Source organism: Diadema setosum, chromosome 14 (assembly GCF_964275005.1).
Source record: "Diadema setosum chromosome 14, eeDiaSeto1, whole genome shotgun sequence".
NCBI lineage: Eukaryota > Metazoa > Echinodermata > Echinoidea > Diadematoida > Diadematidae > Diadema > Diadema setosum.
Window position 1 is genome coordinate 30,947,964 of NC_092698.1, and position 17,367 is coordinate 30,965,330.

Sequence of the window (17,367 nt, forward strand, 5' to 3'; positions counted from 1 at the left end):
ACTTCACTTCATTTGTATATCATACTCAGCAGTAATAAAGATTTCTATATCTTGCATTCTTAAACTGTTGCCTCTTAAATATTCCAATTTTCCATAGAGTGAATGAATGGCTCACATGGTTCCAGTACACAAAGGATGAACACAAAGACACACAAATATATATACACACATACAATGTACATACACACAAACATACACACATCCCCACTTCAAATAAAAAAAAAAAATCCCATTTGTTAAACACAACTGAATGCATCAAATGGAAGTACAGAATATAAAACACTATTAAAAGGTGTGTTTTGATCCCTGAAAACATGAATGGAAGGTGTATAAAAATCATTATTTTAGCCATTTCAACACGAATCACAAAGTTGGGGCCAGATTAGCATCCAACAATGCTGTTCGAATGTGACATAGCAGGCTCACTATGCTTCTCCTGTGAAGGTTCAAAAGAAAAGCTGAACTTAATACCTTACTTGTCTTAGTCATGTTAGAGGGCACTATTCATAATTGAACATTCACAGTCTTTATTGCAGTTTCAGGATCACTTTAGCCTTTTACATCTACATCTGTCAAAAAATTACATGAAACGCAGAATATCATCTCAATTCGTGAAAATATAGACAGTTAATTTTGATGGAGAATAACAATCATATCATTTACTTCTGTGGCAATGGAAAACATCCACTTTAGCACAACTACCAGCGTATCAACACATGCCACAATTTCCTAAATAATACTGATTTTCCATCCATTAATATTCTACATGTATGTTCATTACATTGACTCATGTTTTATTGTGGACACTGCTGTATATAAATTCTCCAAAAAAATATGACCTCTTCCCAAGCAAATATGAGCCTTTGTGAAAGAAGAAGGGAGACTACAATTCCACTGACCACTTTGAATTCCATTGATACTGACTCTGAGCAAGACTCAGGCAGAGAGTATCGGCTGGACAATGCCAACTGAGCGTGAGTGCCTGTGGTGTTCAGAAGACTGACAGTTTGAACAACCCAATGCTTAGCACATTAACGTGTAGTTCTCGGTATCCACCCTCAGATAGAAATTTAACGGCAAAATCATCCCAAGGTGTAATCACTGGCTATGTTTTTGTATTTCACTGTCGCTCGTGTGTCGTGTTGCAAGATCAAGTAAACTTTGTCGATTGACAATGTCAACCTCCTACAACGTTGCTCATACAGCTTCGCCCCGTAAATTTCAAAATTTGGAGATGGAAGCGAAATGATTTGTGTGTTTTATGAAATCAACCACAATGTGCCTATTTGCTGAATAAATTCACAAACTTTCACATGAAGTAATTCTTGCATATTGTCAGGAATATCCTTTAAATGTTGTAACTGCATAACACAGAGAAGGATTTAAAGGTATTGTTTGCCACTGAGAGTGGTGATTTAATTTTTTTTTCAGTTATGTTATTTGATGCATGTGCAGGTCAGTTGTATCACAAAACATCCTACCATGTAAAAATTTTGCAATAAAGCCTAAGATATATTTCTCTCACAAAATCATAACTACAGACGGTTTAGTCTAGAAACAATTATAACTATTGTTCACATTTGTATATTTAACAATACTTACCATTGATCATAATGATTACAATTTTTATATGCTTTCTATCCCTAACTCACATTTCAGGACCATTTTGAAGCACAAGAGCTGAGTTTTTGTTTCACATGCAAATTGTAAATAATGCCTGTAGATATCAACAGGATACATACACACAATGCACATGTAAATTAATAAATGCAATTGACTGAAAATAAAACAAAAGCTCAGATCTAATCACTTGGCTATGCAAAAGTTTGGATGAGGTCCAAGAATCTATGAAAATATCACTTTCAAAAGTAGATTAATTTGATATTTTTAACTTGTTACTTTGGTATCTCTAATTTTTCCTTTCCTTTCCTTTCTCTCCCCCTTTTTCTGGTGCTTAGAAACAATGTATTAACCGTGTTACAAATAGAATGTATTACTATCATCATTATGATGATGACAATGATGATTTTTGTTAATCTGTCCTACGTTTTGGTGCAGAGTATAACATATCTGGCTACCACATAACACAACATGGAGAGATAAGGGTCATTTACAACACAAGCTATCATCAGGAATTAATCGAAGGAGTGATGGAGGCATAGGTACCAGCAGTCGTAATAATATCACTGGTGATAGAATTAAATAACCAGGGTAATAATTATTGTGGTTGATATGTTTTTGTAATATTAAGAATGTATACTTTCACAAGCTTAAAAATTGGTAATATTACTGCACAAATATCTGCCGTAATAGGAAGCTATATTTTTGTCTTATTGGCAAATAAATTTGAACTTGAGAACCAGAATGACAATAATTATGTACCTTTTGTAATGCCTTTTTGTCTCTTAACTGACAAAACTGAATCTTGTTGGATTCATTACCACTCCAACAAAATAAACACAAGAAATACATGACAACAGCAAAAAAAAAAAAATGTTTTTTTTTTTCTTATCACAGTGTGAAAACATTTTTTTTTTTTCCTATAACCATGTCACAATATTGGCATTCAAAAGGGATACATAGCAAATTATCATGACTGTCAGACAAAAGTCCTGCTCTGAGCCCCTCCGCATTACAAAAATATAATATTCTATTTTGTAACAACTTTTCTGTCTCTGTACCCATGATTAAAATAATTATACGTGCTAAAGAGTGGTGTCTTGCTAAAAAGCCTCATGCTTTCTATGTCCAATACTTCCGATGACAAATCATAAAGAATTTGATATTTGATTCAAGACTTGGGGCACTGCCAGTTGCCATGCAAGATATGCCACATGTGCCACAACTTGTTGTTTTTGTCTTTTGCATATCTCTATTCTTTCTGCTGATGAATGCAAGCAGAGATGTGTGGCAAAATTCTAAAGATTCAAGATTTCAAGATTCAAATTTATTTTCATTTCCATCATATAAACAGAGAAATTATATACAATGTATAAAAGCAGAAGATATTTGTAATAATTGCAACAACAAAAAAAAAAAACATGATTTGACAAAGAAGAAGAAGAAAGATCAAGTTTTATCAACATAGAGGGAGAGAAAAGGAGAGAGATAGAGATGAGTGGAAAGTGTGGTCAGAGGAAATGCTTGAATAGATTGCGCACGCCACTGATGCTTTGAAAACTGCAGGTTCATGCATACTTCATATCTCCACATTCTATTTCCTGTTGCTTGCGAACACATCCATACTTCTACAATTGTCTTGGAATGTTCACAAGAGGGCAGCATAACAGAATGCTCACTACATGATGGGGGGGGGGGGGGGGGGGGGACCATGATCCTATGTTAACCCAAATGCATGGAAATGCTCTCTCAGTTTTTAATTACTCTGGTGAGAGTTGTTACTCATTACTGGTAGTAATATGGAAGAAAATTCTTGTGCTACTCTAAAAATAGCATGTAAAGAAAAATTTCTGTCTTCTCCAATTCAGGTGTAGATAGTTCCTGGTTAATCAATATATGGACAGATAGACAGATAAAGAGATAATAGATGGAAAAATAAATGTGACAGATAGGTAGATAGATTAAAAATGAACAGACAACTAAAAGACAGATATTAAATAGACAAATAGTTCATTTTTTTACTGCAGTGCAGCAGAGGGCATGTATATATAGCAGCTGTACTATAGCTGTGGTGTGAAGCACTATGAAACAACTTATACATGCAGTTATTTTGTAATCTTGAGTGCTATATGTACATAATTATTGTATTGCATAGTAATAGATGGATAGATAGATAAATAGACAGATAAATAGAGAGATGATATAAAATAGATAAGAATCAAACTGAAATTGAAACTGATAAATAGAAATGTGATAAATCACATTTAACTTAATTAAACCTTTCATGCAATTGCACAATAGTTCTTCTGCAGACCTCATTATGGGCTCATCCCAGTTTGAATACATAACTCCCATTTTCCCCTTTCTGCATAATATGTTTTACATCCCTTTAGGTTTGAGTTAATTCATCATGTAGGTATAAAAAACAAACAAACAACAAACAAACAAACAACCAAACAAACCAAACAAACACCTATCCATTCAAATGTCAAAGACACCATTTGAAAACTATAAAACTGCCCTTTTCTCTCCAGATATCTCAAGAAAGAAAATAAGATTCTTAGTAAATTTTAAGCAGTCCCATGACACTGTCCTTGTTTGGTTTACAAAGGGATTAGAAGTCACAAAGTTTGTACACATGGAGTGAAAGGGCTAAGTTCCATGGCACTATGTAACATGCAAGTACTGGTACCCTGCAATACAAATACCACGTCTGCTAGGAGATGTTTTTTACGGCAAATGCAATATCCACTCCCTTCCCCCCCCCCCCCACCCCCGCAAAAAATAAAAATAAAAATAAAAAATAAAGAATAAAAATGAGTGAAATCCATGAAAATTCATTACTTCCATTGTACACCTTGTTGACAAAGAACAATTTACAGGCAATTTCTCTACCCCACCCCATCCTCCCGATTTTGAAAAAAGAAATACTTCAGATTTGCACACTGAGAAGTGGCAATCATATATTTTTCGAAAAGATTACCTACAACTTCAATGCTAAAGAAGGCTACTTAGCTGCAAACATCAGCATGTTTGAAAAAAAAAAAATAGGTGAGTTTCCTTCAGAACTTCTACTTTCAATAGAAAAAAAAAAGACATTATGATTTGTATTGCACACTGTACAGAAGATCAATCATGATATTTGAAGCACACCACTCTCTTAGAGTAGCAGCCACTGTTCATAAAGTATCATGCTTTGAGTAAGGGATCACTTCAGCGGGAGAGCAGTTATTACTTAGGGAAAAAACAACAACAACAGAGAAATGAAGATAAATGTCAAAAGTGAATTTAAAACACTTATTGTAACCATCAGCGATCTTTGATCTTTGATGACAAAATAGCATGCTTGAAACTGTGCTGTAAATCAAATAAAAGGGTCTATTAAACAGTAATTTCCTTTATTTACTTTCTGAATGTTTTAAAGTTTTAAAGTTGCTTCAGAAAAATCAAAAGCGTCAAATTTCCCAAGATCATTATAAAACAGATGAAGCATGTAACATGCAGTGCACTGCTAGTGATACGATAAACTCCTTTCTGAGTGAGACTGACTAGAACATCCAGCCAATGACGGTAACTACCTCAGCCACTCTAAAATGTCAAAGGAGTTTAGAATTTACATCATGATGTACATGGAACCTCATGTTCTCTGGCTGCTGAGTGAAACAGGGGAGTGGCATTTCAGTCTATAATAAGACATAATTATAGAACAAACAGAAAATAGCAGTTTCTGATGGGCAGAAGCAAGTTATCTATGGTGTTTTGCCAATAGGTCCCAAGAGACAAACAGCCTTTAAAACACATCTATGACTTCCCTTGCCCAACCTACACACTGCACAGTGGCCTTACTGATACCTTATGACTAGAGAATATCACAGGATGTTGTTTTCTTCAAAAGGACATCACAACAGCTCCTTTTCCCACCCACTTTATTCTACATATAAGGTGAACAGATCTGCACTTTTAAAAAACAATAATAAGAAATTACACAGCATATTTCTTCACCAAATATCCATCTGCAGACAAGCAGAGTTCACTGAAAGATATATCCAACCAACAAAAGAAAACAAAATAAGAAGACAAAAAAATCGTATAATATCAAACACAGCAGGCAGGGAACACAAAAAGCAGCATCCGCTATCCAATCAATTCATTCTTAACTCTAAACTTGTACCTTGGCATGCTGTTCAACCCTTATCGTGCCCAGGCACTAGAAAGCTACAGCTTGCCAAGCTTTTTCATTAAAAGCATTCTGTTCAATTTTAATTCCACTCAATTCAGTTTTATTTCCATCAAACAAAAAGTAATACACAATGCACAGTATACATTTGTCAACTCACATTATGCAATTAAAAAAAAAGGAAAAAAACTATTGTATCTGTTGAATCTACGATAGGTAAGTTTAGTTAGATTAGATAGTCCAATCAGGGACAATAATACCTTATTAGTCCAGCAGGAAGGCCTTGATAAAACTAGAGGGATTATAAGGATTAGGTAATCTGTATTCATTTACAGTTAATTTCCACACATCTGTGCCAATTGGTGAAGGAAGCTCTTCAATAGTTATATATATGTGCCGACTGGAAAGCTGATGCCCACCAGTCAAGAAAACTGGCAACAGATACAAAACAACAACAACAACAAATATGTACATTTACATCTGTCCACAATTGCTATAATTCCTGCTTTGACTTTTGAAAGTATTTATCAAGCATGAGGAATGTTCTTTTCAAACACATGCACACAATGGATTCTTCATTACACACGCACTTTAAGTGTGTGTATGTGTGTGTGTGTGTGTGTGTATAATATAATATACATATGTACATATATTAAGTTTTGTATTCCCATCTCTTTGAAGTAATTTTGCTGAGGAGGTACTGAAAGTTGTCACATCAGGTAGAAATTTTGATGGAATAAATACTTCTCAACACATTTTCATCCGAATATTAATTAGTGACAAAGGTGTGGCAAGAATCTGACAATGCCTAATTTCATGCTCTGTGATGTCAATCATTGACTGGCTGACATTACCACAGCTACTAGGCCTGTGCTGATTTTGCTTTTTCTATGCCACATGTGTTAAGGTGAAATTCACAGAATATCCTTCATACAATGCGAAGAGAAAAACATTCCAAAAGAAAAGTCACAGGATATCTACATTATGACAGAAAAACAATTAATTTGTAACCTGAAACATGTGGTGGAAATATGTCATGTTTAAAATGATTGTCATTATCAATATCTTCAATTACTGAAGGGAACATTATTGAATAAGTCCATGTATCAGTTCTTAATCCCCTCCCTAGTGATGAAATCAGCTGAATCAAAATTTCCACAAATAAAAATCATACAAAAGGAATGTTAAAAGTTTGTATTAATGGATGAGGGATACAGGATAAAAAGCCATGATATGCCAGGACATGATCTTTATTGTGCATGTAGCCTAGGTCGCATGATATTGATATTGATAATGATATTGCATGAAAGATTACATGAAAAGAACACAGTACTGAAAATGTCAATATTTTTGCGTGATTGATTAATTTTTCAAGCTAAACAGCTCAAAAACATATTTGCGGGTTCTAGAATTTGTGGTGCACAATCGTCAACCCACTCAGCACTGTTCAAGATGTGCCCAGAAAATTGTGAAGATATTTTCGTGAGTTTTACAATTTGCGCTAGCCAGAAGTAGCACGAAATATGCAAAAATTAATGTACCGCAAACATTTCTGCATTTACAGTAGCCCCAAGTTCTACACAGAATTAGATCCAGTGAGCCCCATAGCACAGGGACTTTGATTTTTTTTTGTCTTTTTTGAAAATATGAACATCATCAGAGATATGGGGAGAAGCAATAAATGCGTAAACAATGGATATCGGTGGGAATGTGGTCTCATTGCATGATACCGCTTTCACATTAGAAGATCATTGGAATGAAGAAAACCATTCATTTCTATGAATGTTTTGGTGAGTAAATCAACTCTGTGAAAACTATTTCATTTTTTCGCTCTGAAGCTACTTGTGAAAAAAAAAAAAGAATTCTGAAGTAGAGGCACGATTTTGAGCTTGTTTCACATTCAACTATGAGAGTTTGGGGTGGACTTTTATGTGCATGCGTAAGTTTTTGATTCTGTTTTGATGAAAACTGTAACTAAAAAAAAAATGTTGGTCTCACAAACAACAGCTGTATTATAAAAAGCAATATGAATACAGACAAATATCACATGTATGTAGACATTCTAGAAATCTTGAATGCAACTGCACACAATTATACTGTTACATTTTAAATAAATATACTTCATGCAATATTTCACACAAATTTGATACTGCTTTGAATTTCATGCATGCATCAAGGCAGCAAAATTCATATCAGTATGGTATACACCAAAACAGTAAATAGATAGTAGATAATAAAAGATTGCTGGGACTTTGCTGTTGCTACGGTTACCTGTGGTTTGTCAGCCTGTAATCTCCTCCTGCAGTTATCGCCAAAGATGACGGAGTTCTCGGGGAGGGTCTCATGACTGGTGATGTTGCAGAATGCTCCAATCACGCAGCCGCTGCTCAGCTCCGTCTCCCTGCCAATGGAAGCTGGAGGGGTGAAACAAGGAATATTCAGTGTACGGTGCTGAGAGGACAGTTTGCCAAGAACCAAGCAAAGGCTTGGTTAATCTCGAAGCATTCCAACAAAATATTAACACAAATGCAAACACACACACACAAGTAACTTTATGTTTACACCATATTACATGTATAAAACTGGCATTGGATGGAGTATACAGAATAATCAATCCCTGATGAATCTGAAGAGTTTGAAAGTTATTAAGGTGGGTTAAAAGTACTGAGACAAAAACAAGGTTCTAGGAACCTCTTCAAATACCACTTTCAACCTTGAGGCTAGAACATTCTACTTACATTTTCAACAATGTAAGTCACTATCTCTTATAACTAGAGGAACTTTTGGAGCCAATAGGATAAGGCTGATGTAAGACCACTGGAGAAATTTCAAATGGTCCAATACTGGGACATCCATTACCTGACTGGTATTAGACTATAAAGTCATTAAATATTATTTTTTATCAAACAATTATATCTCATGGCATATAACACTAAAAGAATAATTGTAACAGGTACACAGGGTGCAGGGTTCCCACCACATGATAACAACATTGAATCGTAGCACCTAATGCCATTTTCACAACTGATACAAATTTATGATCATGACTGAGCAACTTTCATGGAAGGTCTTGAATCACACAATATAGTTTTACATCCAGATGAGCATTTTTTTATCAATGAAAATTACATACAAAAAAGACTTTCTTTCTTGAAGTATTAAAAGGCATGCAACACATGGTTGACTATAAACAACACTACTCTATCAAAAGAAAGAAAAAAAGTAAAGAACAAAATACCTGCTGCTGAAGTACTCTCCTCTGAATACAGACATTAAAACTATTGCATAAAATCATAGGGCAGTGCAAAATTAATTGTTTACGTACATTGGAGGGTTGTGACTCCTGCTTTTGTTTTACACGCTTTACTACAGACACTTCACTCACCTTTTGACTCTACGATGTTGTTGTTGCCCACACGTATAGCCTCACATCCTGTTTGAAAAGCTTGTCAAGAAAAAAATCTTATCGAGCATAACCCCCTGAGAGTATTTTGCTTTTATGATGACAGTTTGCACTGCATCACTATGAATCTCTATAGAACTGGATATCAACCACACCCTAAGTCCTTTACATCAAACATCAGTAGGCATCTTGCAATGAAGAAGGACTTGATACTAGTATGTGGAAATCTATGACTTGTTTCTCACTATGGACTCATCTGCACTCAAGGGATCTTTTGGGGTCATGAAGATGGTTCACACACATTATAACAGAAAGAATCATCAACCCTTTACTTTTGAGCTGTAATTCAAGCAAGCATTCACCTGAAATGACAAGAAAATTACATACAGATAAAATATTAACTTTATGTAACAAGATACCATACAATGCATATCACTACAACCACTGATTCCATGTGTCCTTGTTCTCCATTCAAATTCATGACCATGAGCAACATGGTGCAGCAGTCTGAAACTGAACTGCACTATTGCACTAAACCACTGTAACATTTTTTATCAATGCATTTAAACTATTATGTAAATCTTTTAAACTATGGCTGCTCCAAACAATCAGAGAGCTTGCTCAAGTTTTGCCCAGCATACCATCGAGAAGTGGATGCGAACTAAATTCCAAGTCCTACAAGGCAAGAGGGATGGGACATGTGCAGTGCCAGGTCCTACAGAGAAACTAGAAATGTCGCTATGGCGACTGATATGCCTCCGCCATAATGCATGATTCTCCTAATAGCTCTAGATAGTACATGTGGACAATGTGTGATAACATTTTCACAAAATTGGCAAAATATTAAAATGACAAGTTTGTCACAAATGTGTTGAATGTTCACCTTCCTTGACCTAGGTTTAATTGGATGAATAGGAGAGCATGTATTTGGGATTTAAGGACTTTTAACTTGACTTTGACCCATTCATACGTTTATTTGAGTAATTTTCATGGTATGGAGAATAAGTGCAATTTCTGTATTGAATAGTAAATTGTTACCATTTTCATCTGGCCTTTGACCCTAAGATTCATAAGATAATCACTGTCAGGCAGAACATGCATAAATATGTAGTACGTTTCAAGATAACTTGAGCTACTTCCGAGATATGGAGGAAAAACTTAGTTCAGCACTTTCACTTGATCTTTGACCTTTTGACCTTTGAGGCAAAAACAAAAGGAAAAAAAAAACTTTCCAGAGAATCTCTATTAGGTTATACATGCATACACCAAGTGTTACAAAAAAAATAATCCTGCTGCCATTGCATAAACATGAGGGAAATAGTAAAATTTCAGTGTTGCCCTTGACCTTTGACCCCTGACCTTTGATGCCATGAACCCTAAATTCGCTAGATAATCACTGCCAGTCAGTACATGTATATACACTCTGTTCCATGAAGATACCTTGAACAATTTCCAAGGTACAGAGAAAAAAGGTGAAGTTTTAATATTTCTACTTGACCTCATGACCCAAACTTTCAATAGAGAATCTTAATCGGGTAATACATGCATACACTAAGTTTCAAGAAAATATCTTCAGGCATTGCATAGATATGATGGAAATAGTGAAATTTTATGTATTTAACCTTGACCTTTTGACCTTTGACCTTGAGTATGTGCACCCAAAAGTTGATAGGCACAACTTCACCCCCTAATACACATACATTCCAAGTTTCATTAGGATACCTCAAAAGGTTTTGATAGTTACCCTGTCCACAAAATTCATTACGGACGGACGGACGGACAACCCGAAAACATAATGCCTCCGGCACCACTTCGTGGCGGAGGCATAAAAACACTGTATTTGAATACATAAATAAATCAATTTATGGACTCAAATAAGCCTTTTGTAATTTATAAAGGGAATACCCTCACTCAAATACTTTAGTTTATTGTCTTCCTTTAAAAAATGTACTTTAACTTACCCCAGTCAGAGTGGATTTCTAGACACGTATCATGAAAGACAAAAAAATATTTGAATGCACAAATTTATCATTAGAGTCTATGATCCATCTTGACCATGGCAGATTTGTGTTCACAATAAACAGAGCATTATGCACTGGTGAGTTTCTATAAAGATATCAAAATTTGTGATCATATCAGATGTATTTTGCAATTAATATATAATTGCTCCCTCTCACACCATGCAAACAGAAATGGAATGAAATGTCATCTTCTCCAACTTTTCATGGAAGCAGAGAGTCAGTTCATTCGACAGAATGCACTACACATTTCAAGGATACGGGACCCCACTTCAAAGACATTATTTGTTCCTATCGTCATGGCGACTGGCGTGTCTTGGCCAGGAAGTTTTCTGAAAAAAGAAGGAAAACAAAAACAAAAACATGAAACAGTTTTACCAGGTATGCAACCATAAAAGTGACAAATGAGCACTTCCAATATCCTTTCATAGGTTTTCTTCTGAAGTGATGAGGAGTGCGAACAGGCTATCCATCATAGTAGAGGGGAAAAAAAAGACAAGATCATCATTTTCTTTCCCCAAATCACTGTGATAATCACTGGCATTGTTGTCACAGGATGCATTTAACAATTACACTGTTTACTCTTTGGTTGTTGAGACTTTCATAGTTTGTGAGCTAAAGAACGTTTTCTATGTATAGTACATACTGTATACTCACTATACCTGGAGTGATAACTAGCTTGCTTGTCCGCTTGTATTGTACATGTATGTTGAATTGCCGAATAAATAATAATAATAATAATAATAATAATAACAATATTAATAACAACAACAACAACAATAAAAATAATATTAACAATAATAATAATAATAATAATAATAATAATAATAATAATAATAATAATAATAATAATAATAATAATAATAATAATAATAATAATAATAATAATAATAATAATAACAGGATATCTATTGTATCAAGCTCTACTTGTTTGTTTGTTTGTTTTTTTCAAATTCATTTTTGCTTTCAAAGAAGATGCTGGTAGCATTTCAGTACACCTCATCAGTAGAGAGTGGTCTTTCCTTTCAGCTTGTGGAGGAAGATGAAGAGAATGGTAAAGAAGGAACCATAAATCTTTTGGTGAAAGACAATGAATGCAGGTACAGGTTACAAAATGGCATGCTTACTCCTTTAAAGCTCACACAAGGGTGCATGCACCTATCTCAAGACTTTTGCTGAGATCAACCACCAGAAAATTATCTGGAAACAAGGAAGACCAAACTCACAAAATTTAGGAATGACTTGATTATCCATACATATCTTTATCTAAAAGCAGTGACAGAGTATCAATAGACACTGGACTTTACTGTCTGCTATTTGAACCATGATCACAATGATATCAACAAATGAATAAACTACAGTAAACCTTGCTTACATCGACCTCGCATAAGTCGAATAATTGCCTACGTCAAAGCACTTTTTAAGTCCTCTTCTCTTTATAATCATATTCTATTGTCAATTTCAATCCCTCATAAGTCGAATTTTCTCTATGTCGAAGCTATTTCTTCAGTCCAAATAGATTCGACTTAGGCAAGGTTGACTGTACTAGTACTCAACAATTGAAGGATGCATCTGAAAGAGAAATAAATTCATTTCTTGTATCTCTCCTGTCAACTTGTCATTCCTACAGGGAAATCAATGGATCAAGCTTCTCTTTACTATTAACTATTAATCAAGCTCCTCTTCGCTGGGAGCCTACAACACATCCACTGACATACCTGTTGTGAAGGACCACCTGTTCTTCGATAAGGTTACTCTCTCCAATAATGATCGGACCTCCTTCTGCCAGTACCTTTGCTCTTGGGTGTATCACGGTCCTTGGACCTACATATGTTAGGGAAAGGAATCCACATGACAGAAATATTCCATTATATTTCGGGTGGCCATTGGCCTTGAAAAGAACTGAGAGCATGAATTCAAGTTGCTGAGCACATAATTACCTGGATCGGAGCGCTGTTTTTGTTTAAATTAACAATAAGTAAATCATCATTTTCTAGCACAATTTTCTTTTTGTATCGGTAGTGCTACAAGGCCACATACACCAAGTGGTCTACACAAAGTCCTTGTTCATTCCTACATTATTGTATTCAAATAGTGTGTATGAACCAGCCAGTGTTCCAAATGCAGAAATAGTTGCAAAAGTACCAATGGGTGAGCTTCTATGAGTGTTTACAAAAAATGACATGTTGTTTTAAAGTTTGGCTCCCAGTACTTTGGTGTGGAACTTGATCACAGGTGCTCTTGTATTACTGTATGCATCATGCATTGCATGCTGGGCCAAGATTCCAAGGGTGACTTCTGTGGGATTGCTGGAAAATCTTCACTTAAAAATACTATATTGTGATGGCACTGGCTAATGAAACTGGTGAGAAATGAGAAGCACTGCATGAAACATTCACTAATGCAACCCTCAATATCGGGCAAACTATAGTCCACTGCAAAACCACAGTATGGTATTACTGCAACTCAAGGTAGGAAAAGTGTACATCACAGATACCTGTCTTTAACTCACAGGAGCATTAAATGTGAAATTTACATAAACATATTATTGAGTATGAAAGATGGTAGTTTAATGATTTGGCACACTGTTTCATGGGCGTAAACTTTTACAATTAACATAATTGGTTATGTGTCTTCATCCACACAGACTTGCCGTCCATGTAACAATGATTATATCTGAAGCTCACAAAAAGGAAAACATAACGAACTGTAGGCCTACCCCATGCACTTCACAACCATTACCAACAGTTTACAGTTTACAAGCATTTCCAGCTCTAGCTCTTAAAAGACGTACCTATCGTGATATCTCCTCTGAGCTCAGCCTCAACACAGACAACAGCTCCGGCACCGATCTTGACGCTGAAATCAAAATCAAAATAAATCATTATACATTTGGTAAATAACAGAAATATATATGCAGCTTCACATACTGGTTTACTGTTTAGTTCCAACTTCACCCATTAATTTGATGACACTGATGCCAACAGGGAGACATAGTCATGCAGAAATCACAGTGCATTGTAACCACTGATTCCTGTGCTATGCATGTTCAGTTAAAATTGGAGGGAGGGGTACTGCTGAAATGCATCTCACACTGCTGCCAACCTGTTACTTAGGTCCTCTTGTATTTTAGTGGCATTGCAATTTGACCAAGTGGTTATGGTACCACTGATGATGTCACTGATCTGGGCCAGAGGGCCGAATCGCAATTCGTCAGTATTAAAAAACCTTCCCACATTTAACCGCTGGATACATGTAAAAACCTATAGGTTCTATGCTTTTGCACGCAATCAGATTTTAGCATGGGAGGTCGAACCTTGGTCTTTTACTATTAGTAAGAAAATAAACATAGACTAGAGTATCCAAGTACGGGGTAGGCACCTTCGGTATGTTAGAACTTAGACATTGCTTCACAAAGCGGTGTGTGATGTCGTGACTCACAGGACTCGCACATGGGCATATTTTGATTGATATGGCTACAAATACACAGCTACAGCCTGCATTCAATCTCTCCTCTGTGTATGGATTCAGGCTAGTCACACGTGTGTGGTTATATCCAGCTCCAGCCACTCGAGCCATAGTTAGAATCACACGCGCGTGGCTGGATGGTAAGAAACACGCGTGTGGAGAGCTGTAAACCACGCACGGCCATGTCAGTCCTTTCAATCTTGGGTTTCAGGGGGCTAAATTATTTTAGGCTTCTAACTTCAGCACAGCCATAGAAATCTATGTAATTCCAATTTAGAAATACTCCAGGCTACCCCTACTAAAGTACCGGTCGTCTACCGTAGTAAAAATTCTGGAGAGAGGAAAAAATAAGTGATATGCATGTATCAAAGTAAGTTCTAATATGATTAAATTCAGGTGGCTTTAGGGATTAATATGGTTAGAGTTATGGTTAGGGTTCGGATAAGTACTGTGCTGAAGTTAGAAGCCTAAAATAATTTAGCCCCCGAAAACGGCCAGGTTAGGATGGATAGCCCTAAACCCAATATCCCAGACATACTTCGATTTCAATACATGGGACTGTAATGCCAAACTTTCAATATTGGGGATAATTTTCAGCATTTATTCGAGAAATGTTCTCATGTGAAGGTAAGACAAGATACACACGAAACTTGGAAGCACGATGTTCACATATTATGATAAGTGAAATGGAATACTTACCTCGGTCTGTGCGTGGTTCCACTTACTGTCGACATGTTGATAGGAGGGATGGGCGGCCACGGATGAAGTACAAGTCAGTTCCTGTGATCGCACGATTCGCCCCAAAGTGATTCGCACGTCAAGTACACGACGTGAATATATCAGCCTGCCATCTGCTGTACGTTCTCTTGATCTCATCCAGAATAACTACATCAGTGATACTCTCTACAGAAACATGTGAGAGTGTATAATTAATCGACCTATCTATGTACCTATCTATCTATCTATCTATCTATCTATCTATCTATCTATCTATCTATCTATCTATCTATCTATCTACCTACCTACCCACCTACCTATCTACCTATCTATCTATCTATCTATCTATCTATCTATCTATCTATCTATCTATCTATCTATCTATCTATCTATCTATTTATCTATCTATCTATCTATCTATCTATCTATCTACCTACCTACCTACCCACCTACCTATCTACCTATCTATTTATCTATCTATCTATCTATCTACCTACCCACCTACCTACCTATCTATCTATCTGTCAGGTGGATGTGCTGGCAGACACCAATTTAAAGGATTATATCACAGATGTTGATCTCAGTGAATTTATAAAAAAAAAATAAGAGAAAACATGCCCGTTGGTACAAATGACTTTCTTGCTGTTCAGGCGCAAGGTGGAAATCTGAACTGGCTTATCAGTTCAATTTATGTTTTGGAAAAGGTTAAAAAGATGGCAATCCACACTCAGTGCACTCGGTGTATAGAAGTTTACAAATTACTTCATCTTATTTTCATATTTCATTTCATTTCATTTCATTTCATGTATTAGGTTTCCACACAAATCATACAGTGTTGTGTTTACAACATCCATCAATGACGATGTAAAGTGACACAAAAATTACAAGTTATAAGTGCAGTATACAAAAAGCATTTACATACCACAAAATCAATTGAAATTATTCTCAAGGGTACATTCATGACGGATAAATAAAATTGTGTGTGGAGGGAACCTTTTACATAGAAACATATTAGCATTATTATGTTAGATTTAACAGTACAGGATTTCCGTTGTATACTGCATGAGCCTGTCTCTTAACTTTAATGCAATCATAAATAGAATAACATGCAAATACTCTACAAGAATATGCCTTTCAGTCGTAGTACGGTTATTACTACTTGAATTGTCAAGTGTTCATATTTTCCAAAGGAAAATTAAGACATAAAGCAAAACAAAAACAAGTCCGGAACATATTGCAGTGAATGTGCTGGGACCAAAAAAAAAAAAAAAGAAAGAAAAAAAAGATAAATAATAAATAAATAAATAAATAAATAGATAAATAAAAAACAGACAAGTCTTGTGTGTGCGTTTGAGGTTCTTTTTGCACGAAACAAAGTGATTGGTTCAATTCCTAATTCACCCTTACATACTGTAAAAAATAATAATACGTGGCACTCATTCTAAGTATTTTAGACCTTCCAAAGTCGGCTCTATCTGATACGGGCACTCAAGTGTTGGGTTCTACCTAGGCATGTGCCCTTCGTTTTGTTTTGTTTTGCTTTGTTTGTTTGTTTGTTTGTTGCTGTTGTTTTTTTTTTTTACTGTACCCACTTGTTGTCTTCCCACTGGACGTCTCCCGTCAGGGAAAATCAGATTATTCAATGAATCAAATGACAACTTTCAGGAAAAAAAAATCAATGGTATACGGAGGACAATTAACAATTTCGTTAATGATATAGGTGCAAAAAAGGACACTCTTAACTCAATTCAAGGAATTTGATTGTAATGTTGATTTTTCCTTTTGTGGGGGAGGATGAATTGCTACAGGTCTTTCACCCAGGTTCCATCGCCCTTTCCGGAACACACGTATTAAAACATGATATCTATGTTGATTTAATTATTACCTAAATCATTTTTTTTTTTTTTACACAGGACTGTGACCGAAAGAGATTAAAAGAGCCGTGCTGCTCTCATTCAACATAA

General features: G+C 35.6%; 1 protein-coding gene across 2 annotated transcripts in view; it reads right to left on the minus strand.

The window, feature by feature from the left end:
- Positions 1–15,482, minus strand: part of LOC140237565 (dynactin subunit 6-like) — a 38,680-nt gene extending 23,198 nt beyond the window's left edge. For both annotated transcript variants that reach the window (XM_072317500.1, XM_072317499.1), the window contains exons 1-6: positions 15,386–15,482; positions 14,013–14,077; positions 12,937–13,042; positions 11,480–11,550; positions 9,183–9,230; positions 8,069–8,211 (exon numbers count right to left, since the gene is read on the minus strand). In XM_072317500.1, the coding sequence (XP_072173601.1) occupies positions 8,069–8,211; positions 9,183–9,230; positions 11,480–11,550; positions 12,937–13,042; positions 14,013–14,077; positions 15,386–15,420 (468 nt within the window). In that variant the 5' untranslated portion in view covers positions 15,421–15,482. The remainder of the gene's footprint in view (positions 1–8,068; positions 8,212–9,182; positions 9,231–11,479; positions 11,551–12,936; positions 13,043–14,012; positions 14,078–15,385) is intronic.
- Between the last annotated feature and the right edge of the window lie 1,885 nt (positions 15,483–17,367).